The following is a 27,380-nucleotide window of genomic DNA, read 5'->3' as shown; positions in this document are numbered from 1 at the left end:
AAAACAAAGTGTGGAGTTCATGCTGGAGGAATTTACTGGAATATTGTTGTGAAATGATGTGTGTGCTTTTAGTTGTGATGGGAATGAAATGCAAGACTGATGAAGAGGGTTTCTGATGTGGTAAAAGCAAAAGGGGATTGGAAGAAGGAAAGATGGCATGTCATGTCACAAGTCTTTGGGAAGCTTAAATTGGACAGGATGGGGAAAAAGGACACTTTTTGAAATCCTGTATGGCTGAATCAAGACAGTGTTAGCTATAGAGGAATGAATGAATGGATTATATAGATCAGTAAACCACTGTTCAGTTGACTATATGTTAATTTGTTATGTGAACCTAGCTACCATGTAGTATAGTCATTGTGCTAATTGCTGAGATCCTGTTTGGAGGTATGAGATGGCTGTTGATGCAAGTTGCTGGTGGATAATCAATGCCTGTACGGCCCAGTCATTTTACTTTTACAATTAATATAATTTATGGCTTACGTAATGTTAAAATCATATTAAAGCAGGGAATCGTTAAGTTAAACATTTTAGAATGTAAATCAATATTAAAATATTTATAAATTTCCACATATAGAGAACCTTAAAACAAGTAATATAGGACAAGGATTTGCTAGGAGGAAAGCTGGATTTGCCCCCCCCCCCCCATTTTTTTGATGGGAGTGTTTGCTGATTGGTGGAGTGATGTAATCTTGGTGAGGATGTCATGTATTAAGATGAATGGAGCTGGGGAGGTTCAGAGAATATGTTAAGACACACAACAACAAAAGTGACAAATATATTGGGAGGGGAAAGATTTGGATTGGGCTAGATCATTCCAATCTAATTTAAAATTACCTCAGCTACTTTGCTAGATGATTTCTTCTGGGAAGAGGAAGAAGGAGTGTGGCCTTTTGATTGTTAGTTCTCAGTTATTTTTGAAAATATTAAATGTAGTATCCTCCAGGAGTGACTAAGTGAGAATTTGTAGCATTGTAATAAAGGGATTACAGTCTTTTCTGTCAGGCAGCTTTCAAAATAGCAGCAGAACACTGTTGCTGAGCTTATGGCATTTAAGCTGCAGAGTACTGAGGGATCTGTCTGTTGGGAAAGTCAAAAGATTTAGGCCACAACACCATCAATATTCTGATGACTGACTTTTCCTCTGAATCAGATAAGACAGAGCAAATAAGATCTAGCAAATAAAATGAAATTCACTCCAACTGGACACTAACTGGGCTGGGCAGGCCGAGGTGCATGTGTTTCAATCTGGGAGTATGATCTGGGATGAGTTGCTGACTACTAAGGAAGTCCATAGGATTCTATGTGTTGTCTGCTTGGCCACCTGTTTACTGAATCCAGATCTCTCTAGGTCATAAAGATGGCCAGGCAAATGGCCTGCAATTGGGTCCATTCTGTGCTATTGCCCTGTTTGTAGGAGGGAGTGGTACCTCATGCCTTGAAAGCAATCTATTGATCACAGTTTCCTTTTGAACAAGTTCTGTGTGTTTCTCTTCCTTTCTCTGGAGCCAGCTTCAGTTGGTGTTGATTTGAGGGATGAGATCACTTCCTAAGCCCCTTGTGGGTAGGATGCGACAGGGTTTTACTCTTTGTCTCTCCTCCTTTTACATGAAATCATTAGGTGAGATCATCTGTTGGTTTGGAATCTTTCAACCATGGGTTGGCCAAACGAGGCTGTTACAGTTCTGTTCCAGTGCCTGGAGGCTGTGAGTTTTAGATGAGGAGGTAGTTCTCCAACTGAATCCTACCAAGGCCAAGTGGCTGTAGGTGTTTGGACCACCTAGATCTGGAGTTATTCCATTTGTACAATAGTTTGCGTTTTCCCATTTAAGAACAATGCAAAATCTAGGGGTTGGCCTGAACTCATGTCTTCTGCACAATGAGCAGGTGGCTAGGAAGGCCTTTATACAACTTAATCTGATGTATCAGTTGTACCATTTCCTAGATTGGGGACTTCTCAGATAGTCACTCTTGCTCTGGTCACCTCATGGCTTGATTACTGCAATGCATTCTGCATAAGGCTGCTCTTGAAAAACACTCAGAGGCTCCAACTAGTCCAGATCACAACAGCATATTGATATGCCCTATAACATCCCTGTTTTGTGAGACATAAAAGGTAAAGGTTCCCCCGCACATGCATGCTAGTCTAGGGGCCGGTGCTCATCTCCATTTCAAAGCTGAAGAGCCAGCGCTTGTCCGAGGACGTCTCCGTGGTCATGTGGCCGGCATGACTAGACGCCAAAGGCGCACAGAATGCTGTTACCTTCCCACCGTAATGGTCCCTATTGTGAGACATACTGGTTGTCAATTTGTTTCTGAGTGTGATTCAAGATGTTAGTCATAATTTTTGAAGTCCTACATTGCACAGGGCCTGGTTATTTGAGGGACCACTATCTCCCATCATACTGCTGGCCAGTTCAGTTGTGTAGGATTGGCATGCTTCAATTTCCATTGATTAAGCAGTGTCATCTATAAGGACTTATTCCTCCTAGCAATGCCTACCCTGTGAAATGAGGCTACCCTGAGATCCAGATTGCCCCCACTCTTCTGGTGTTTAGAAGGATTGTGAAGATCCTTTTTTTAACCCAGGGCTTTGACAAGGGAGAGTGAGACCCTTTGCTTTGTTTCTGTTCAACCTGTTGTTCTTGCTTTCTTTTATCCTCCCCTCTTCTTTTTAATTGGTTTTATTGTAATTTTCTTGTTTCAGTTGTTGTGAGCCTCCCAGAGTCATTGGCAGTCAGGCAGCATATAAATTTGATAAATACATACATACATATTCAGTCCAGCTTTGTTATGGGACACCTGGCCTGGGGGATTTAGATGATGTGCTGGTTGCAGCATTCCCTAGCAATCCATGTCTTAGAAGTTTATTCTGATATTGGAATTTTTCGAATTTTTTTTCTGATATATTCTGGGATAAAGGTTGTGGTATTGAGAAGTGTGGAGGGGACAAAAGTCCTGGTGCTGTGTTTAGCTGATGCCAGGAGGCTGATGCCACCATTGCTGCTGAACATCTCTGCTGAACTCCTGCTTGGACCCTCAAGCATGACTTGTAGTTCATTTCAAAGTCTGCACCTCATTATCCAGATTATTATATTTCTGGCCTCTGATGCCTATGCCTATTTTGCATTGCGCTTTTATTGTGACAAGCTATTCCCAATGTTTAGGTGCTAGTCATCTAAATACAAATCATAATCATTGGTCACGTCTACTCTTCCACAAGGCTAGAATTCTCTCCCTGGACAGAATGAATCATCTTGGGGTGTGAAGCTTCTAAGCCAGGGAGGAGGTGGCGTCTAGTCTAGTGGTTTATTTTATTTTATTTTATTTTATTTTAAAAAAGCTTGTTGGTGGGGGGGGAGAGTAACAGATATTGCGGGATGCGGCTACATCTCTGCTTTTGTCAAACGAAAATGTTTTTCTCTACGGAAGCGAGTTGCCAGTTGCTAGACTCTCGGATTCTTCTTCGTTGTTGCTGGCAGGTTTAAGCAAGAGAACTGGAAGCGGGCGTCCGTAGAGAAAGCACAGCAGAGCTCAGCGTGGCTGCTGCAAGTCAGCAGCCTTTCTCGATCACGGTTGCCGTCGTCACCGCGGCGGCTTCAGGAAGCTCCTGAGGACATAAGGAGGGAAGAAGGGCGGGCCGCGACGCAGCGCAGGGTTGTGGCAGGCCGCTTTTTTTTGCTTGTGTGTGTGTGTGTGTGTGCGCGCGCGCGCGCGCGCGTGTGGGCGCCTCCCCCCCCTCCCAGCATATAAATGTAAACAGTGCCCTCGCGCTGTGGGCGGAGCTGGACCGCCTCTAACGAGGCGGGATTGGCCTCGCTGCCTTATTTTTTATTGGCGACGGGGAGGGCTCTCTCCTCTTCGCCCGGAGAGGCAGTCAGAGTGCGGGGCTCTCGCCGTCGCCCGCTTGGCTGCTGTTTTTGTCCGCGCGACCAGACGCCAGCCGTCTCCGAAAGGTGCGCGAGCGTCTCGCTCCCAACCGCCCTCGGTGCCCGGGAAGGCTCCGGCTCGCCTCTGGGATGATTCAGGAACCTTAAGGCGTAAGTCCTGCCGGCTTGCGGGGTGGGGAGGGCGGGATTGGGGGCCGGGGTATCTTGGTGTGCGCTGGTGTCTCCACCCTCTCTTCTGGTTGTCCCCTCCCCCTTTGCGTGTCTCTCTCTCTCTGGCTCTGTTATTCTCCTGCCTTTGCACTCGCGCTCCCTTTGTTGGGTTTTCGCTGGGAAGCGACCTGGCTCTCGCCGCCCCGACCGCAGCTCTTCCCCCGGTGTCGCTCAAGCAGCTGGGGAGAGGCCTTGCCGAGGCGAATTGGGGGTGACTTGGCCTCGTAATTGGGATTTCTTTTCAACTCTCGGCGCGGGGCTGTTTCGCCCCCCCGGGCCACTTCCCACACCATCACCTTTTTTGTTCCCTGCTTGTGATGGTTCCCCAACTCGGGGGTGGGTGCTTGGCTTGCGCTGGCCTTTTCTACAACCTGTTGTTGCTTGCGTGAGCGCCTAGTCCAGTCGCGGGACACACAGGCGTTTGAGCGAAAATAAATAAAGGTGAGTTAAGAGCGCGGCGGGCGGGCGGGTGGGAGGGAGGCAGCCTGCGATCCTTGCCTGGCGACTGGGGTGACCTGTCGGCGCTTCGTTTCTCACTCGTGCCTTTTTTTTTTTTCCCCTCGCGATTTCGCCGCCCGCTAAACAACTCATTAAAAGAGTGTGTGTGGTTTTTTTTTCTAAAGGTGCGAAGTGAGACGTTTTCCCCTGCGTGTAGTGTAGTGAAGGGTTTGATCGTAGACGTGAAAGGATGAGGGGAGGTGGAGTGAACAGAGGAGCACTTTGCAGTGTACAAACTATTGTGACGCACTTTTACAACTGATTGCTCTTGCCAAACCTTCCAGACTTGCTGCGATCAGCATATTCGATAGAACAATGGAGCGAGAGAGCCTGGCCGACTTCCCCGTCCTGCACAATCACCGCATCTACTTCTAACATTTCAAAACTCTTATCTGACTCTCCTGTATAGAACTTGGAAGGCTGGAGGGTGCGGATCCTGAGCTTAAATATTTCATTCCCCCTTCTAATTAAAAGAAAGCCAGCCGGCTCCTTTGCCCTCTCCTCCAAAGATCAGACCTAGAATATTGCTTAGTTGCCCCCCCCCCCCGGTTTTTTTTTCTTACAAACTACTGTTACTGTTTTCTTTTCAACAAGCCTTTTTTTTACCCTTTGAGATATGTTGTATTGAATATAGCAAAACACCTTTATCAATTACTGTATTTTATTTTTAAAGTTTGACACGCAGGGAATGAAGATTAATTAATAGATTTGAAATCCAGTGGGGAATGTAAAATGTCATGGAATTTGCAATGCAAATATGTTGATACTGATTTCTATCTACTGCCAGTCATCACTGTTACCAAGTTTGAATGAACTTTATGTGTAATTTGAGATGTTTTTCTCTTCTCTCTCTCCCCCCCCAATATTTCTTCCAGGGCTTGGTGAAAAAGAAAGACCAAATGGCAAAACAATCTTCTGATTTAAATTCTGAGTGTGAGAGAGAAGGTGGACAATTGCAGCCTGCTGAAAGGCCAGCACAGCCTCCTCACCTTCGACCTGGGGCCCCTACCTCCTTACAAACTGAATATCAAGGTAATCATTTGGGTGAACTGGACAGTTTATCACCCACTAGCCCTCAGGGACCACTGGTACCACCCTCCAGTCCCAGTCCATTTGCTACCAGATCCCCGTTGTTCATGTTTGTAAGAAGATCCCCACTGCTGTCCAGATCCTCCAGTGGGTATTTCTCTTTTGACATCGACAGGAGTTCTGCACCTATGAATTGTGACAAAGCTACACAGACTCCAAGTCCCCCGTGTCAAGCTATCAATCATTATCTAAGTGCAATGGGTAAGCAAGAGCATGGTAAGAAACTTTTAGCTCATTTTTGAAATACAATCAACACTTCCTACTCCCTTTTGAAGCCTGTGTGTGTGGTTTGGAGCTTTGGTCTAAGAAATAATTTGTCTTGTGTAGTAACAGAACTCCAGTTCAAGGCAAGCTATACTGATTAAAATGTTGGATAGAGGAGATACAGGTTCAAATCCCTACCCAGCCTTCAAGCTTACTGGGATCCTGATTTCATCATTTTCTTTCAGCTTAAGCTTACTTTATAGGCATATACATAGGGGAAATAAAGACAATATGAAGCTTTTTGAAGGAAAGATAGGGTACCAATGTAATACATAAATCCTAGCATTTGAAAATTTTGCAGCTAACCCTCTCATAATGATGACTAGGATAAGAGTACTGGCCAATTTATGGAGCTCTTTGTAAAGGTCACCATGTAATAGGAAATGTTTTGACTCTTGCATAAATAAAATGAAAGTAATTAGAATGAAAGTAAAAAGATAAGTTTTCATAAGGATAACTTTTTGTAATAGAAAAGCATGGGGAGAAAATCGAAATGAACCTGAAATTGTCTTACAGCTTGTTGAAAATATTGTGCCCTTTTGTTTGGAGAGTATTTTAATGTTTGTGGCTTTGGAAGAAGTAAAACATAAATTGTATTACTGCATATAAATGTCATTTGCAGTGTGAATGTTTGAAAATGATGTAGTAGAATGGAGATGATTGTCAAGGATTAGGATTATAGTGAACCCAGGAATTGATTTTAAACATTCCTTTATTATGGTACAAGTGAAGATCACAGTCTCACATTTATTATCTCCAGGATGGGAGTTTCCATTGATGCCAAAAGCACTTCCATCTTGGGGCATATAGTGTTGAGTGTCAATGCTATTATTCAGAGTGGGCCTCCTGTTCCTATTCATTCCCTTAGTGAAAACTAGAAGAAATGGGAAGCAGTGTGTTTATGATCCCTATAGTTTGGCCCTAGATGAGGACTATAACCAATGGATTTGTACTAGTTAAAATAAGAATTTATTTGGCTTCTGAATGAATAATTGGTTTTCAGAACATTTTTTGCATAATTTGAGCAGAGATGTGTGGGGTAAGTGAGTTCTAAATTTTCTTTTACTATAATGGAGGGTTTTTTTAAGCATGCAGTGGTCAAGAGCTCTATCTTTATTTCTTTTTCCTGAAAAAAATAGTGGGTGGGTGCTTTCAGATAACTACAATATACAGTTTCTGTACAGGATACTGAACCATTGCTGCTTTAAGCTGCACCAGTCTTCCTCTCTTTTTGAAATGAATTGGTTAATTTTTTTTGAAAATGAAAATGTTTAATTTTGTTTGCTAAGTATCTTTATGTCATGTAATAGCAGCCTCCCATAAGGCACACAGACTCTTCTTGGAAAAAGAACATGTTTGTTATGGTCCAGTCCAAGATTCTTTTAAAAAGAGGCTTGTCTAATGAAAAAAGGTTAACACCAATTAGGTGTTTTGCAAATTGATTCAAGTATGTTCCTACAAGATTCCCATTTGGGATATGTATGCATGAGGTGTTATAGTGCATCCTGTTCCCAGTACTTCAGCATAGCTGATTTTCTGCTTTGAGTACAGTGTTTATATAGCACTAAACTAGGAGTAAGAGAAGCTACTTTGCACAGATATGCACTTAAGCCAGTATACTCCCAAGAGCATATACCCTTTTTAAAGTGGCTTAGGCATCTTAACCTTATATTGCAGGCATGTTTACCTTCCACTCTTTACCATGGAAACTGAAAGTACTTCCTGAAAATTCCACCAATCAGAATCTAGAGAGGAAAAAAAAATCCCTTGGTTTTTAAAATAGATTCTGTTGGGGCTTAATTTGCCTGACATAGCTGAAAGATTAGAATATTGAATACATCTCAGGAAATTGTACAGCCTATTGATTAGGTGGTAGATGGTGACAATATGTAAAGCATAAAATGAGTGATTTTTTTTTGTATTGCAGATAACATGTAATGCAAGCAATTGTTACCTTTAATCATAAAGGTTTTGTAGCATTTTTAAAATGCTGGTTTTTCTGGTGAGGAAGTGCAGTAATGGGGAAAATTACACTTGCTGAATCTCTGCCTACAGCAGTTAAAACAGAGGAGCTTTGTTTGGGAAAAGATGGCAACAGTAGCAAAGCAAAGAATGAAGTTAACAAGTAGAAAAGGGACCTTGCATGTTATTGGATGTCAAATACGGTATGTACATTACTGAGTATTTTCAGCATCCTGCTTGTGTTGGATTGGTTAAGCCAGTGGTTCTACTAGAAATGATTCAGCTCCTGTATTTGTTGCCTTGTTGCCTTTATATAATATATGAAAGTAACAAGAAAATTGAATGTATCATCTTAAATTATTTTATTAAATGAAATTATATGAAGTATTCGTGTAGAAGATAGATTTATCCGACCTCTTAAGGAGAAAAATCCAATTTTAGAGCAGCTATCAAAGATGATGTGTTATCGTTGTTGCTCAAATGATATAGTTATTCTTCAGTTTTGTTCAGGTACATAAAAAGGTACCAACCACGTAGAAGCTGGCCAGGAATTAATGTTCATTACCAAAGAAACTAGATCCAGAAATAATGGGCATAAATTGTAGATATTTAGCTTTATTTTAATATAAGGAAAAGCTTTCTGCTGGTGAAATCAGTATAGATGTGGAATAGTTACTTTGGAGAGCCAGTTTTGTCGGATGGTTAAGGAACGAGGCTAGAAATTAGGAAGCTGTGAGTTCTAGTTCCATTGTAGGTATGAAAGCTATTTATTTATTTAATTAGATTTGTATACCGCCCTTTCCCGAAGGACTCAGGGCGGTTTACAGGGTAATTAATTATCTGGGTGACTTTGGGTCAGTCTCTCCAATACACTATGTCTGCCTGTGGTGACAAGCAGGTCTTGTCAATTTCTTTCTCAGTTGATCAATCAGCACTCAGTTAATCTGAAAAAATGGACCCTGCCAGGAAGAAAGTTTACTTTAGGTGTTGTGGGTGCTTCATCCCTGGGTGAACCACCTCATGGATGGTTTAATTCAGGGGTGTCAAACTCAATTGCATTGAGGGCCGCATCAGTATTGCGGTTGCCCTCAGGGGGCTGGGTGGGTATGGCCAGGGTGGGCGTGGCCTACTGGGTGGGCGTGGCTAGAGTGTGTATGGCCTACTGGGTGGGCATGGCCAGCTCTACATCATTTGCATCAAGGGTGCCTATGGGGGCCTGGGCAGGAGTTGGACAGATCTGAGGGTCTCTGGCAGAAGGAGGGTCTCTGGGCCAGGGCCAAGGCAGTGGGGGCCGTTCCCTCACTGTTTCCGGGATGGCTTCGTGGGCCACATGAAACCACTTCGCGGGCCGGATCTGGCCCCCGGGCCTTGTGTTTGACATGTCTGGTTTAATTATTTTTCCACCACATGAGGGAGGGTTGAACTACATGATCTTTTTGAACTCTACAGTTCTATGATTGTACAGATGGGCTCAGATTTTGTTTAATGGTGATAATGAAAAATGATCTTACACATTTTGCAATGCTAGGATTGTTGAATAGAATGTATGCCGTGGACAGTACACACAAGATTTTTAAGGATGTAAGAGTTTATTTTCTAAGTTGAAGAGTTTGGTATTCTTGATAAATCAAGTTACTCCTCTAGAACAGAACATAAACATAGTTTCAGAGAACTATTTGGGAGCTATAAGGACTTCTGTGATATCAAGCCCACCTTCTGCAGACTTTCTAGAAATAGTGTAGGAGAACAAAATTAGTGTTTGTTAAAGTTCAGCAGACCAGTAAAATGGCTTCTATCGATGTACAATTTATAGAGTATGTAAGACCCATGTAGTATGTAGTCTGGATGGAACCTGGTAGTCAACAATTATTCTTCAAATGGATGTTTTAGTTTACAAATTTCTTTAAAAATGAATATGGGCAAATGAGTTTTGAAAATATTAACTGAAAAATAATTGCATCTTTATAAAATTCAAAAACTAAATAATTTCAAACCAATGATTACTATAAGCCGTGCAAACTCACTCAATTTGTGAAGATTGTCAAGTCTTGCAGTGTGGTTTTTACAAACCTCAAAGGAGATAGCTTGGAAGTACAAAATGACAGATGTTTGTTTTTGCTCTTGTTCTAGCTTTTATGTGTAGTTTTATTACTCTGAGCCAGTTCTTAGGGTTTCTTTTTTGCCTTTAAGTCTACAACTTGATTTTTTGTTGCTTTAATGTAAAGCTTTTTAAAAGTTATCTGTGCTAATTTTTTTTGAAGAAAATGGCCAACAAATGACTTGTGATACCTTAAATACTGTTTATTGTTTGTTACCTATGTATGAAAAATTATGCAGAATGAACCATTTTGAGTTAACTAGCCAAGTTAAGTGCACATCTTCTTTCAGTTATGTAACAGGGATTATGAATTTTAATCATGTTCATTTATGATGAGTTTAAATCAAGATTTTATTCTTGTGTCTTTTTCTTTTTAAAGTTCTGAATATCTTTCTTGCAGCTTCAGCAAAGTTTATATCTGAGTTTAAAATGATAAAGGGGGGGGAGTTTTTCTGCATTGTGCTGTTTATATAATCCAGACATGTCAAACACAAGGCCCGGGGGCTGGATCCGGCCCGCGAAGTGGTTTCATGCGGCCCGTGAAGCCATCCTGGAAACAGTGAGGGAATGGCCCCCACTGCCTTGGCCCTGGCCCAGAGAGCCTCTTCCTGCCAGAGACCCTCAGATCTGTCCCACTCCTGCCCAGGCCCCCATAGGCACCCTTGATGCGAACAATGTAGAGCTGGCCACGCCCACCCAGTAGGCCATACACACTCTAGCCACGCCCACCCAGTAGGCCACGCCCACCCTGGCCACACCCACCCGGCCCCTTGAGGGCAACCACAATGCTGATGCGGCCCTCAATGAAATTGAGTTTGACACCCCTGATATAATCCTTTATATTTCAGGTAAAACTGATCTTATGTTTGAATTGTTTTAAAAACACATTGCTTTCCTATTTTCAATAGGAAGTAGGGCTTCACAATGATGATACTAATTGAGATACGTAATATGAGCCAATAGAATATTGAAAAGTCATTTGAAATGATAACAGAAAGAATAAGTAATGTAGACTAAAAAAACCTGCACAATTATGCAGTTTTTTAAGTCAGAAAAAGGAGCTTGTTCTTTTTTTATATTGCTTCCCAGTTTGTCTGTTTTCTGAAACTATTGCAAGTCATACAAGCTCACCAAAAAGAATGCCTGCTTTCACAGAAGGAGCAATCTTCACATCAAGATGACATACTATTCGTGCCAAATTATATCCAACATTTTGTATGTGATGAACAAATTTTAAAAATGGCTATGAGATGCACACTACCCGTTCTTTTTGTGTAGATTGCTTAAATGATTTCTGGTAAATACAGATTATATTTAAAAAATGAACTTTTTTATTTTACAAGTGCCAGGATAGACAAGTTTTAAAGAAGAGACTGGACAGCCATTTGTCTGAAATGGTATAGGGTTTCCTGCCTGAGCATGGGGTTGGACTAGATGACCTCCAAGGTCCCTTCCAACTTTACTATTATGATTATGATTATGATAGATACAATATTCTTTTATGTATTTATTCAACATTCAGATCTGTGAAGTCCCTTGATCAATGGCCAAAATATTGGCATAGATTTTAAGTTGGTGAAAAAAATTATACCTAAATATTTTTTGCATTATATATAACCCCTTTGTAATATATGATTCTATTAAAAAACTGCTTCTGGTTTGAATGGGTTATGGCTTCCATGAGGAAAGTTGTGGCAGGGTTTTCCTTATTTTTCCCCAGTTGCTACACTTCCTGAAATTCACTAGAGGTCCTTCTGACTCCAATCCAGTCTCTGTTGACAATTGGAAGCACAAATTTACTTGCTTTGTGGGTAGTAGCTGAAGTACATCTGTGCCAACTCTCAGTTTCTTGAATTGTTTTGTAGAGGTAAAAAAAGAACCGATAAAAAAGTGGGTAATTTATTTTACCTGTTTATCTCAGCTGATCTACTTTGACTAATTGACTTGCAAAACAATGTAATTAGATTCTTACTAGGATTTTCATCCTGTAAAAAAGATGATGGTCCAATTTCTCAAGTTTTTGAAATGATTTGTATTGCATTTGATTTAGACGCTTAATAATGAACAAAAAGTAAATAGTCATATCTAGCATTTGTGCTTGATTATGGAAATCTATTCATAATTATGATTTGTACAATTTAATTTTCAAATTCAGTATAATAATTAGCTATTTGTTAACACCAACAGTGTTACATAGTAAAATATTTCAAACATTCCAGCCAACGTTCAAAATTTGTTTGAAGAGTTGAAGAGTTTAATACACCTAGTGCTTTTATACGATTACTAGACAATCGTTCCAGAGATATTTCCTTACCAGATTCCTCAATGCCTTCAACAGTGGCAGAGCTTATAATGTATTTGAAAAATTCTGAAAAGTTAGGAGGATATTTAGAGATATATCTGTCTTGAAAAATAGCCCATGTTGAATTGTATAGCACAGTCAAACGTCAGGAGTTGACTACAGGAAATATGTTATTTTAAATTAAGTCATAAAGTGTTTTATAAAATTTGCCAAATTTCTATGACGTGGAAATTACGGGTCTTGGATTTTGGACACATTCTGTAAGTTAGCCCATTTGAGATACCTTTTTTCAAAAAGTTTTGCCCTATGATGCACCGCTTCACCCAGTTAAAAGTTACATACATGAGAGTTTTAGTAGTATATAGATTAATGTGAAATGAAGTTCATGTGGCCATATCTGTAATAAATCCTTGCAAAGAAACAAAAGATCAAAGTTTGAAAAAATAATACCTGGCTGGTTATAATTTTTGATCTCTTTATGTTTGTGATAAAGAATCTGCTTCAAGTACAGTAGTGCTCTAGAGTGTAGAAGATGTTAATTCCCACTGCTCTGATCAGAAACTATGAGCTTTTAGTTGTACTTCTTGTAGTTTCAAAATATTGTGTACATTTCCAGAATTAGTGTAACATTTATGAGGAGAATGTAAGCAAAAAAAAAATTCAGAGCAGCTGAAGGCCAGGGAAATGGTTGTAGGAGCATTTTGATTTCTTAAAACATTGATACATTCACGATATTGTTCAAATAGACCACTTTAATAATATATTCTAAGAATTTTATATCTTAATCCTTTATGGTATAAAGAGCTTTCTACTATAGGCTAGTTTCATATTGATTCTGTGCTTTTCATACTATGTTTGAAATGAGTCAAATGTGTTTAAAATATTTTTTATATTTAGTTTCCTGTGTTTCTAAGTCATTCCACCGTATTTCTTGGCTCTTAGCAGTTGTGTGATTTAAACGCTTTTTGGTTGAATGAAAGAATCTCTTGTTTCCTGACAGGAACTTTAAAGCAAAATTTACTAAAAATTTAAAGTATTTTGGGAATATTATAAAAACTGCTTTTAATGTCCCCTATATTTTGATTGAAGTATATTTATGAGATGAAAGTGATGTAAATAACCTATAAGGGTTAGTAAAAGCATGTATGCAATTCATTCCCAAAGCATGAAGAGTTCGGCTCCATTTCTCAGATTACTGTGGCATCAAGTTCCAGCAGCTGTTCAGTGTGTTGCCAATTAATGCGACTGTTGCCCTTATGCATATAGCAATTCATTATGCTAAGAATGTTGAAAGATTCCTGTCTTCTGTTTTCTCCAAGTTTCATGCATACCTGCATCCGTTCTTTTTTGTTATGTGCTTAATCGGATTGAGAACTATATTTGTATTATTTGTTATGTTGAGAAATTGGTTATAATGGATAAAGCGTTGATTTTTTTGTAAGTTTAGTACAACGTAGGTTTTACTGCTTTCCTACTAGGTTTTCTGAGCTTGTATTAGCAGCGCCTGGAGTATGTGGAATACCTGTGCTTCTCTGTAGCAGCAGCTTTGGTGGGGGGTTGGGGGGGAAATGGGAGGAACAAAACACTTTTTTAAAAATAAAAGTTCTCATATGTGGGATCCTCATTTCTTTTCCACTATATTAATATCACTATTTCAATGAAATCCTAACCTACTTTCAAAATAAAACATAAATGCTCACAAGTCTCCTAAATTGCTGACATAGGGTGTATGTTCCAATTTTAATATTTATCATGACTGTAGTTTTTAATAGTATGCAAGTGAGATGATTACATGCTATCTTCTGCATTTCTCCTGTGTGAGATTGGAAGTATTTCAGAAGTATTTCAAGGACCATTTCCTGATCTTTCCAGAAAATTCCTCATTTGACATAGGTTTATATATTATACAGTGCAAATGTTTTTAATCCAAGGTACCTTGCACAAAAGTGATTTAGAGATTGGCAGATCAGGAAGGGATTATTGCAATAGAGAAGATAAGCTAAGAATAACCCCTTTAAGTTAATTATGCTTGGCAGGATGTAATGTTAGATGTTTAAATATTGCCTATGTAATATTTATTCAAGTTAACCAGAATTTTACTGAAACATTTATTACAGTGACAATTTTTATGAGAGTGGTGATGTAGACATATTTCAAACTTTTTTTAAAATTGTGGTTATGCTGAGAACTAGCAAGAAGGGTATTGTATATAATAGAACAGATACATTGTAATGCACGATGGACATCTTTACAGTAATGATTGTATTTTTTTCAATGAGGTAGTGTGACATATCTTTTGTTTAAATATAGTTTCAGTATTTTGAATGGATATTATGACTAGAAAATTTATTTGTATTTTGCATAACTAAATGACTTGACACTCCTAATCTTTTTGATCTTGCAGCCCCACAAAAAGTCCTTTATGAAAATCTCAGATTGATTTCATGGTTAACCACATGAAACATTTATATTAATTTCTTGACTTACAGAGACTGTGATTTATAATCAATTAAGGCTTTTTTATACTTTTGTAGTCTCATAGGTCCCATTATATGTTTATATGATTTTGGTAGCTAGTTGAACACTTCTGTTTTTGTCTGCTTATGTGAAACTAACATCTTGTCAAGTGATATACAAAGCTTAAGCAGGTGGCTCTCAAACTCTGATCCACCAGCTTCTTGGTATAGTTTGATTTCTGTGTAATATGCAAAACTCTCACTATATAATTGAGGACAGAGTAAGTTGTTGCCTTTTGTTCTAATGAAGAATTTCACTGATAGGTTTTTGCCCAAATCTAATGAAACAACCTACATTGTTCTTATATTTTGACACTGCATAGTATAACATTAATTTTTTTAACAATTTTATTCTTTTTGAAAAGTCCTTTCTACTACTGAAATTAGGTGCTACATTATTAAATGCAAAGTGATATTACTTTCTTGGTCTAGTTAGTTTGATTTCATCCAGAAACCTCTGAGCTACTTATAAACAGATCGTGAAATGACATTTTTGAAGCTATACTTTATTTCTCAGACTGCTGAGGTACCTATTACCATACACATTCCCATTGGCAGAAATAGTAGTATTATTTTTGGCCATGGCTGCTCTAATTTCTGCTTTGCCAATTTTCTGCCTCAGGCACCAAAATATTTTGGCTGGCACTAGATGTCACGTACGTAACTTGAATACTACATTGGTGTTGGAACTTGCTTAAGTGGCATTTTATAGTTTGGGATTTTTTTATAAATAGCTCTGTACTACCAGGAGATATACAACTAGTAGTTCTGATATATTTGGGCTAGAGTTGGGAAAAACTGTTTTTATATGTTTCATTAATTCAAATGCAAGTTGAATAACAGAACAACAAATAAGATTATTTTTAATAAAGTAATCCTGTGATGGTTTCATTAAAACAGGAGGGGAAAAATAAAGTATATACTGAAAATATTATTTAATGCTTTCCCTCATTATGCATAATCCATTGCTTAATAAGCATCATAGTGGGTAATACAAGTTGTATATGTTGGTATATTTTGTCAATGTCTGGAATGTTTTTGTTTAAAGAAAATCTTTAAAAGTTTGCATAACATTCAGCCTGTTTCAATAACACGGGTTAGGTTATTTTGCATGCTGAAACAAAAGCTATTAAGATCTTCAGTGCCCTTTAAGTTCCTATTCTCTGTGCACTTTCATCTAAAAGTCTTCTAATGATGTTGTTTGTTTCAATGTAATCTTGAATAGCTCAGCTAACCTCTCTTCATTCATAAATAAGGTATTTGTTTGGCTAGTGCAACTGAATAGATTCAGAACTAGGAAGAGAATACTCTGAAGTAGTTCAAGGAATACAGGTATGCCACAGGTGTCCCACAGGAGACACAAAACGGATCAGACCAAAAAAAACCCCAGCATTGTGGTGTTGTGGTGCAACCTCACCCCTTTCTATAGTCCAAAGGGGCAGAGGTTGCAGCACTGAAGCTGTTTTTTTTTCATTACATCAAAAGCAGCCAAATCCTGCAAACACTGCTAAATGCTACTTTGCTTTGTCCTTTCCATTCCTTCACTGTTGGAACATTTTGAGTATTGTTTTGATTTCTATGATGGTATTATTAGTATACAATTACCTGTACAGGTATGATGATCAAATTAGAATTAAGCAGTTTAAATTTAGGCAGGAAAAATGGCATTGTAATATAATTGTAGAAAAACTCCTCAGATATGATGAATTAAGCTAGTTATCCTTTAAAATGATTGAAAAATTGGGAATTGAGTCAACCAGTATTGGATGACTCAATTGAATGAATTGACTGTGGAATGAATTTCAGCTTAGTAAGCAACTCACTAATATTGAGCCTGATATAAACTCTTATTTTGAAATCTGATAATAGTCTTTCTCAATTATAATGTGAAAACAATACATTTGTAGGTCAATGAAATGTTAGTTTGGCTTTGAAATAAATTTTCCACCCAGTTTGCAGCCAGGCACATTTGCTTAACATCTTCAGTGCTCTGAGAGTGATTGTTGTGAGATTGAGAGTTATGGATATTCCCTTATGATCCTTATAAAGATTTTAATGCCAAGTTTGTAGAATAATTTGTGTAAAAAGAGCTGTTGTATGTGCCTGTATTCTCTATTCATTTTTGTTGGCAGGAGAAGTTAGGCCAGAACTGAGTGATGCGGGGAGAAAATGACAAGATTATACAAATTATAAAATTGTATTCTTAGTGGGATTGCATTATGACACATGTAAACTTTTGACATCACTGAGATTCGTTATGGACACTGCAGCTTTATGATAATGTTATCAACGCTCCTACATTAATACATGCAAGCAATTGCCAGGCAGTATTTTTTTCCTCTTCATATCTAATAACAAATAATTAGATACCAAATAGTGTTTTTGTCCTAAGCAAGATATAAACCTTTATTTACCTATATCAAATATAACCCAAGCGCTTGATGTGTGGAACTCTCCCTACAAATGATAAATGTGATAGAGTTAAAAGTTCATGCTTTCATTTGAAGAACCCCTTGCTGTTTTTCAGATGTCTAGTAAGAACATACACGCATCTCAAAACAATTAAGATTGCCTCTTGTACATCATAGGCTATGTTCACATATGTTGTTCACCCTTGACTAGATTCATATATAGTACCCATAAAACATTTGGGGCAAACTCCAGGAGACAGTGGAGGACAGGGAGGCCTGGTGTGCTGTGGTCCATGGGCTCACGAAGAATTGGACATAAGTTAGTGACTAAACAATAACAACCCCCCATAAAACCTAGTTTACAGATAATAGCAGCCAGATTCCCGTACAGATAATCCTCATTTAGGGACTGCTTTAGGCAGCAACCATTATCTTTGTGACCAGGGCCAGAATTCATAGGCTTTGCAGCATCTCTCAGTCACATCTTAGTACCTGTTGTCTTGTACCTGACCCTTTTTTCCCCCTCTCACTCTTCACAGAGCTGAGAGATTACCTGAAGAAGCTATTTGTTCCTAAGTTGCTTTCCTCTGTGCTGCAGCACATCCCTAAAAAGTGCTAACCACACAGGTTAAAAAGCTCAGCTCTGTGGCCTTAATTAGTTGATTACAACCTTCAGGCCAGTTGAGGCTGTGTCTGACACAAGACTCTTAATTAGTTTCATGCTAAAGGCTTTTGTTTGCCTCTTAAGAGGCTGGCGTTTTGCAGTCTCAAGAAAGCTACCACATTCCTTTCAATGTCTATTCTGCATTGTATATCTGGTTACTCTCAGGTAATCTTTTCCAATGAATGTATACAAATATTAATTCTTTTGCGAATTATCCCAGCCCCAGGGTGAGCATTCCAAAGGGGAGGGGAAAGAGCTATAAGATTTCCCTTTTACCTGGCTTCCTCATGAGTGAAGGTTTGGAAACCTCCTCCATTTGGGCTTACCCAGTTGTTTAGGGGTTGTACATTTCCAACTCTGCAAAGCAAAAGAAAAATAAAGATCATGTGATTTTTCACTTAGTGACTGCTTTGCTTAATGATTGAGTCACTGGAACCAATTGCAGTGGCTGAACAAGGATAACTTGTATTGAGTCAAAAAAGGACCATATTTAGTGTGATGTATGCACCTAGGGCAGTGGTGGCGAATCTATGGCACGGGTGCCAGAGGCGGCACTCAGAGCCCTCCCTGTGGGCACCTGTGCCATGCCTCGGAGGTGGCAACTGTCCCTTTTCAACCAGCTGCCCCCCACAGGTGTCCCTTCCCATGAGCAATGTTGAGGTGACCACACCCACCTTGGCCACACCCACCCAATCTTCCATGACCACCACAGCCACACCCACCCAGTAGGCCACGCCCACCTGGCACCCAGTGATAAATAAGTGGGTTTTGGGTTGCAGTTTGGGCACTCGGTCTCTAAAAGGTTTGCCATCACTGACCTAGGTGCATCCTAATCCCAATACGGTTTTTAAATTACGTCAGTTTTTTTCTTCATCCACATTCTGCACACTGAGGAATTTGCAACGCTATGTTATTGGGGTAATGGTGTTCCATGTTTCGCTGTACATTTTGTGCTGCAGTGTGATGTCATGTGGGCCACATGACTGCAGAAACATCTTTAAACAGTCCTGGCTTAAAGAAGCAGAAATGACCACCACAAGTAGCAGAGTAATACCTGCAGAGACTCCCTATATTATTAGAGAGAGGAAGGAGGGGGATAAAGCAGAATACATGAGAGAAATATGCATTATTTTGTTACGTATCTTGGCCTTGGTTAACAGCTAAGTTGTAACTGGGCATAGGAATCAGTGTATTGTGCCAACCACTCCAAGGAAAAGATGAGTTCTGATGAAGGATTTGTAAGGAATAAAACAAATCATGTATATGAGTTTTGATGGCTTGCTTCAGTGTCTGTGAATAAGTTATCTGAGCCTGCATGCTTAAAATAGATATTTTTTTAACATGTCTTAAGAAAAAGTAATTGTCTCAAGTGGCACTTAAGGCTATACTGCCTCCTTTTTTGTTTTGAATACATGTATCCAGTGTATCTGTGATTACAGATATGTATAATCCTTGATTTACAACCTCAATTGGGACTGGAATTCCCATTATTAAGTTGTTGTAGTTCTAACTTACTACATGATCAGACCCATTTTTACGACCACTTTACTCCAGTTGAGAGTGGAATTATCAAAGTCCTAAGAGTAAATTCATCTTAACTAATGGTGGGGTTTTTTGTTAGAAATCTGCAAAAAACTTCCGAAATTGCAATCACATGACTAAGGGAGGCTGCAACTGTTATAAATGTAAGCTGGTTGCAAAGTGATCAGCCAATATGCCAATTGTGATCATATGACCATGGGGGCAGTTTTAAGTATGAATTTAGGTTGTAACTGGCTTGGAGGCTATTATTACTTTGAATAGTGAAGTAACAGGTAACAATGTTCATAAGTTAAGGACTATATACTGTTTCAGCTGAAATTGCTTGACATCTTCTACTTGAGAGCAGAAAGTAGCATACTCCTTGACCTTTGAAAAGAGTGCATTTAAACATAATTTGGAAGACAGCTTTAAACCTGGTTCCAAACATTTCATAATTTGCTAATAATAGGAAGCCATAATAAATTTAGTACATACTAGTATTTTGATTAATGTGATATGCAGTCCTTTAGCACATCTCCGCAATGCTAGGTTATATGAGAAACTGTTCCTCAGGTTTTGCATGGTTACAGAGCCTAGAATAAATACCGTATTTTTCGGACCATAAGACGCACTTTTTTCCCCCAAAAGTGGGGGGGAAAACGAGGGTGCATCTTATGGTCCGAAGGTGATCCGTATGGCCAGCTCCAACCTCCGCAAGTGGAAAGCAAGGGAGATTGCCAGGAGCACGAATCGGCACGTGCTGAGGAACGCCGATCTCACGCTCCTGCACTCTCCCTCGCTCAGTTTCAGCTTCCCTTGCTACAAGAGAAAGCAGGCTGAAACGGAGTGAGGGAGATTGCCAGGAATGCGAATCGGCTGATCTCGCGCTGCTGCAATCTGCCTCGTTTCAGCCTGCTTTCTCTTGTAGCAAGGGAAGCTGAAACTGAGCGAGGGAGTTTGCTTGCTTTCTGCAAGAGAAAGCTGGGCTGCAGGGCCGCCTCCGCGGGTACTGCTCTAATGCAGAGAGGGAAGGACAAAGAGGGAGGGAAGGAAGGAAGGAAGGGACAATGGGAGAGGGAGGGAGAGAAAGAGAGAGAGAGAGAGAGAGAGAGAGAGAGGGAGAGAGAGAGAGAAGGAGAAAGAATTTTTTTTCTTGTTTTCCTGCTCTTAAAACTGGGTGCGTCTTATGGTCCGGTGCGTCTTATGGTCCGAAAAATACGGTATTTATTTTTGTAGCTGCCCATTTCAAACAAATGACCCCGGGACAGTGAAGAATCATAAACTTAATCATAATTCTCTAATGTTTAGTCCAGAGATAATGTTACTATGTGCTGTTTGGAAATCAGAGAAATGACAGGTAGAAATGCTACTGTTGATTGCTGACTTGTGAGGGAATTGGGATTTAAATAAGCATGACATCAGAATATAAAGTTCTATGTTGTAGATTCATTTCATCATTTGGGGGAAATAATCCTCTGGGGGTTTTTTGTTCTGTTTAATTGTATGGGATTTTTTTGTGATTCTTTATACAGGTAGTCCTCAACTTGCAACAGCTCATTTAATAACTATTCAAAGTTACAATGGCACTGAAAAAGTGACTTATGACTGTTATCACACCTATGATTGTTGTAGCATCCCCAAGGTCATAGGATCAAAATTCACATGCTTGACAACTGACTAATTTATGACGGTTGCAGTGTCCTGGGGTCATGTGATCACCTTTTGCGACCTTCTGATAAGCAAAGTCAATGAGGAAGCCAGATTCACTTAACAACCATGTTACTAACTTAAAAAACTGGTGATTCACTTAACAATTGTGGCAAGAAAGGTCATAAAATGAGGCAAAATTTACTTAACTGTCTTGTTTAGCAACCTAAATTTTGGGCTCAATTGTCCTAAGTCGAGGACTATTTGTATACTATTTTACTGGTGTTTTAGAGTTTGATTTCCCAGATAGCTATTGGAGCACTCTTGAATTGTTTGTAAAAGAGTCTGATCCTAGCTGAGTGGAAAGACATAGCTTTGCACAATTTACTACTACTATAGGTGAAAAAGATTACAGTTTAATAGATTCAGTTGATATAAAGAATAAAGGAATATAGAATTAGATAATATATCTTTAATATAAAATTAATTCTAGATATCACGATGACATCTTTAGTGTAAATTAGTTTTCTTCTATATTATCATTATAGCTTTAAGAGAAATAAGTAGTAAAATCATTGAATGCATGGGCACTGTGGGAAATGGATATGGAAAATCTTTTGGAAATGTAAAAAAAAAAAATTGTGTTGTTTCGATACAGCTTCCAGATGGCAGTCACGGCCAATACCTGAGGATATGCAGCCAGAAATATGGATTGCACAGGAATTACGACGTATTGGAGATGAATTTAATGCTTCCTACTGTCCAAGAAGGGTAACTTTTAATATTTTTATTGTTCTAAATTCTTTTGCTTATTTTAGTGATGTAGTTCTGTCTACTTAAACAAAGGTTAAGGGAGTGTTATGTAAATATTTCAACATTTGCTAAACTACTGGAGTTGTCCTCAAATATATCTGATTTCAAACATGACACATTTGAATACTTTACCTTTTTACATTGAAAGCACACTATTTATTTCTGGTGTATTTACAATCCAAGAAGCACACACATCTTACACAGTAGGCCTGTGCTTTGGACCTCATGCATACACAGCACCTATCTACTACCAATTAAAGCATCTTTTTAGGCTTCAGTGGAGACCTGAAAAAAGACATTATTTTCAGGCTCATATGGATGCCTGAAAAAGAAAACGACTGTTTTATGATAGGCTCTGTATCAATCACCACAACAAAGATGGATGGATGGATTCTACACAATCTGTATGAACTAATTTTAATTACATTGTGTGATATATTAATTATATATATATGCAAACCAGTAGTATATATAAAGGATATAACTTACTGAACTCTGAACTGATGAACCTTTTGAAACTGCATACTACACAGTTCCTTTTAGAACAGCATAAGGATCTGCATTATTAGTATTTAATTTCATTTTCCTCCTCCAGTGTTCTTAGCTTGGCATTTACAAGTTGTCTTCGACTTACCATCATTTGTTTAATGACAATTTGAAGTTACAATGGCACCAAAAAAAGGTGATTTACGACCGATTTCCACATTTATGACTATTGCAGCCTTCCTGTAATCCCATACTCACGTGATCAAAATTTGGGGGCTTAGAACTGGCATGTGATTATGATAGTGGTACTGTCCCAGTTACAAATGGTGATCACCATTTGTAACTTTCCCAGCTGTCTTCCAGCAAGCAAAATCAATGGGGGAAGCCAGATACACTTAGCGCCTGCATGATTCACTTAATCACTGCACCGATTCACTTAACTGTGGCAAAAAAAAAAATGTAAAATGGGAAAAAACTCAATAGCTGCCTTGCTTAGCAATGGAAATCTTGGGCTCTCAATTATGATCATAAGTCGAGGACTATTTGTACTCGTTGTAAAAACTCCTTTTAATGCCAGGAGCATACTGAGATTAGCTCAGCAATGGGCATCGACTTTAGTTCCTGCTGGGAATTGAAAGTTAAACCAAGTAGCACTGGATTTGGCAGGAGATCATGTAGAAATCAGTTTAGGCTACTGAACTAAGGTAAGAGAAATTTATGGTTTAGAACCTAGGACCAAGCTTGGTTTCCTTAAACTGAATTTTGGGAACTGAGCAACTCTTCAGTCTGGAGAAAATGGAAGCAAATTTAAAATATATATATTTTTTAAAATAAGTGGCATATCATCTTTTTGGATAGTGGGATAGTAGTGTTTTCGTTTTATCTGTTTTCTTGGATTTTTGAAATGTTACAATACAGATTCTTTTAAAAAAAGCACTGAAAACCTGACCTTATTTGAAGCAGTTACAGAAATTTGCAGATTGGACCAAACTAATTTAGAGAGGAGGATGTTGATGGGCTGCTTTTTTAGGGTCCCCTAGAAGATGTTTTTCCACTCATGAGGGAAAACCTATGGGGATTTTTCCCCTCTTTTAGGTGGAAAGATTTCTAGGGAATCACACAACTTCTCTTTCTATTGCAATGATCAAATTCATAGCCTGCCTTGGCAGCTTTTCCTAGGATTGGATGAACATGCTCATGGGCCTGATAGCCTTATCATCAATCAGTGCTCCTAATTTCTATTTTAAATCAGTGGTTGTCATCATGTGTTGAATGCATGAACCCCACAATGTATTTCTGTTTTGTGTGATTGCTAATTATATATTGTATGAGATAGTTTGATATGCTTTGTAAGTCATTGGTATCTGTAGTGGAAGAGAGAAACAAGGAAAGCTTTTTATAAAAGAAAATATCAAAGGCCAATCAACTGTATTATCACATAAGTATTTATAAATTATGTTCAGCATCTGATGAATGAAATAAATTCCTATGACGGAAACTTGAAAGGCCATTAGGTTGGGATATATGTGGAAATATTGAGTATAGACAGGATTGTCTTGGGAACTGAAGAGATACAGATACAACAGAGCTGGGAGAGACCTTGGAGGTCTTGGTTATTTTAGATATAAATAAGCTATTTTAAAATAGTTTAAATATTAACAGTAAAAGTAGTGCATTATATCTTGTTAGTCCCATTAGAGTCCAAAGAATTGAAGCCTTTGAACTATGGTGCTGGAGAAGACTCCTGCGAGTCCCTTGGACTGCAAGGCGATCAAACTGGTCAGTCCTAGAGGAGATCAACCCTGACTGCTCTTTAGAAGGCCAGATCCTGAAGCTAAAACTCAAATACTTTGGTCACCTAATGAGAAGGAAGGACTCACTGGAGAAGAGCCTAATGCTGGGAAAGATTGAGGGCAATAGAAGAAGGATGGAGTCACTGAAGCAGTAGGCATGAGCTTAAATGGACTCCAGAAGATGGTAGAAGACAGGAAGGCCTGGAGGAACGTTGTCCATAGGGTGGCGATGGGTCGGACACGACTTCGCAACTAACAACAAGTCCCATTAAAAAAGAATTGTGTGATCATAATACAATTAATGTTATCAGTAATTGTAACATGAGAAACACTCTACATACAACAGGATAAACACTATCTGTTTCTGTTCTGGGGGTGGGGGCAAAAAGCATACTGAGAGTAATCTTCCACATGCTTGTGTAAGTGGCTGTGCTTAGTGTCACAGGAATCGAATAATGCATCTTCCTTCACCAAGGCGTTGCACCTTATTGCCAATTCAATTTGGTATGCACCCATTCTTCTGGTGCATACTGAATGTGCCAGAGGAAACCTCACAAGCAATGTAAAATAAATGTGTCTACTAACTTTCAGTTAAAATGGTAATATGTATTCTGAGATATAATACTCAGTTCACAGTTTTGAAATTGCATGTACCCATTCCCTTTTTTCTCCATAAAATTCTGAACAGGGTTCTATAGATGAAGAACAAGCAGGAAACAAATTGTTCTAGAACTTTTTGTTCACATGATGGTTGAGTTTTAGTATCCTTTAACTGGATTGGGGAAGGGGACAAGGGCATCAAAGGAAATATGAAGTGGAAGATGCTTTTTTTTCTTCTTCCCAATATTCTAACAGCAGCCCTATGTTAAGAAGTTAAAGTACAAAATGTTTTTCTGGTATGGAGGTAAAGTGATAGTAAATGCCTGAGTTGTGAAATATTAGTAAGCCGGATTACAATTAAGGGAGAAAAATGGCAATTTTGACCAATAAAATGATAAATGCCTTTCAGAGACAAAACAGATGCTATATCTTGACAATTGATGCATGTGTTGCATGTCACTTTAAGGTTCCTTATTGGTTCTTGGTGTGTTTTGTAAATGGAATAGCTTATGGATCATAATTTTGTGTAATTAAGAGTTTGTGGATGATTCTAATTGTTTTAAGAGTAATGAGAATCAAATAATATACCATAGTTCCATGCATTCTGCTACTGTATGGGAAATTTGTATTGTATGTGGCATCTTTAGATAGATGGAAGCTCTGTGTTGCTTTGGGTCATACATAAGTAGATCCTTTTTGGATTTCAATGTGTCCAATTTAATATTGCCCACTTACAAATAGCAGTTGAAGCTTGATTCCTTCTGCTGAAATTTTGTATGTGCAAGATATGTATGTCTTAAATGTACATATAAACTGCTTATCTTCCTCTATACTTAAATGTCTTTTCGATTTCTATGGCATTCATCCTGTCCTCTTACTGTCCTTGTATATGGTGAGGGTCTTTGGCTTTTAGGTTGACAGACCTAATACTCCTATTGAGAAGTTCACATATTGTTACCATAAACCGATTTGTGATAGCAGCATTGAATAGACTCCTCTTTGTTTTCCTACAGTGTCTGTGAAGCGTTCATAGGTTGACTAGGGGGAAGAAGACATTTGCGTAGGAAAGGTGGTGGTGGGCTTGTGATGCTGAATCTTCACCGTGAAGGACCACAACCAGTAGGCAGGGGGAAGTAAGTAAGAAAGGATTAAGCTTCCCACTACCATTTCTCTCCTTTTATTGCCCATGTTATTTGCATCACTGGTTAAATTTGCACCAATGATGTACCGATTTTTTCCAGGCTGCTGTTTTCAGCCTGAGAAATATTTCCTCAATACTGTTTTGCTTCCCATTAGATATTTGTTTTGGCTAAACCTCTTTGGCTATTTAGTATGTTTTATATTTAGCTCCTTCCGGTTTTTCACGCCTTTATTTTGGACTATGTAGCTTTCTTGTTCAGCTGGCAGAGCATCACACACCTGATTTGTCATACACGAAAATAACGTGCAGAAGGGTGTTCTGTAACGAAATGTTATGATGAGTCATATAGTTTATATGTGAATTGGATTTTAGACAGTTTCCTCATTCATATCTGGAAACCTGAGTAGAATGTGCAGCTAAATGTTATAACTGATAACAATAGTAAATTCACAGGAGACTTCAGAAAGAGCAAGTGGCTTTCAAGGTCTGTTTTTGTTTCCTATGCACCTGCTTCCCTGGATTGAACTTGCAGATTGTTTTGATTTGGATATTTCTTCATTCCACTGTTGTGCCGATGCAGACACTTACATTACATCAAGCTTTATGGAAGTGACAAGTGTGCAGAAATTAACCCCTTAGAAACTGCTAAGTTGAGGAAACAAGTACATACTTGGAGTCTCCTAAAGCATGAATAAAGTTCATGTTGTGATGATCTTGGCAAAAGCAGCATGTTCTCAGGAGATACTGCAATAATACAAGAGACGTATAGTTAATGTCAGTGTTCTCAAAATATAGTTGTACAGTATGTCACACTTTCATGACAGATAGGTGTTTCCAGGACAGAAATCAGATTTCATTGACAGTTTCATTAGACTTTACACCTTGGTCTGTTGTTTCTGTTGTCATTTCCATGTCCATCTTTCTTATTATAGCTGCTTATTTCACCTCAATTGAATATTTTGGCCCCTCTTTTTGCCATTTGCTTTTACTTCAGTTCTGCCCTTAATCCCATAGCTCTGTTATTTAAAACAATCCAAATATTTTAAAAGGTGTGGTTAGCTGGGGCCTTCTACTTAATTTGGACCAATGTTTCACACACACACACACACACACACACACACACACACACAAAGATGAATGGCCCTGTACATGTAAGTATTCAAACATAAAGATGTACTTGCTGTTTTGAATGAAATTGCCAAGTAGCTTAAAGTAACATCTGGACTCTGCCCTCTGTGTTGCTATGTTGTAGTTGCATAACAAATGTCAACTATACCACTTTAGTGAAAGGAAGATGTTTGTCTAGACTTTTTAAACATTTGAATTCAGTCTTTCTTTAAAACTGAGCACTGTATTGTGGTAAATTAGCTTGTCTCTTTTTCTAGAGTTGATGGTCAATTATTTATAACAGATAAGATGATATCCTTTTATCTCCAATCTTAAACTTTGGCTTCTAAGATAAATTTATCTGAGGC

General features: G+C 38.7%; 1 protein-coding gene across 2 annotated transcripts in view; it reads left to right on the top strand.

Annotated features, from left to right (window-relative positions):
• Positions 1-3,866: 3,866 nt before the first annotated feature.
• The window catches only part of BCL2L11 (BCL2 like 11), a 34,306-nt gene continuing 10,792 nt past the window's right edge, over positions 3,867-27,380 (top strand). The window contains exons 1-3 of one of the 2 annotated variants that reach the window (XM_083349537.1): positions 3,867-4,040; positions 5,474-5,903; positions 21,731-21,843. In XM_083349537.1, the coding sequence (XP_083205663.1) occupies positions 5,498-5,903; positions 21,731-21,843 (519 nt within the window). In that variant the 5' untranslated portion in view covers positions 3,867-4,040; positions 5,474-5,497. Of the gene's footprint in view, positions 4,041-4,326; positions 4,542-5,473; positions 5,904-21,730; positions 21,844-27,380 lie in introns of those variants that run through there. The other variant, XM_083349538.1, reaches the window with a different exon arrangement.

This window comes from Vipera ursinii (genome assembly GCF_947247035.1).
Source record: "Vipera ursinii genome assembly, chromosome: 1".
Lineage (NCBI taxonomy): Eukaryota > Metazoa > Chordata > Lepidosauria > Squamata > Viperidae > Vipera > Vipera ursinii.
The sequence above is the reverse complement of the archived record's forward strand: the minus strand, read 5'-3'. Positions and strand labels throughout refer to the sequence as shown.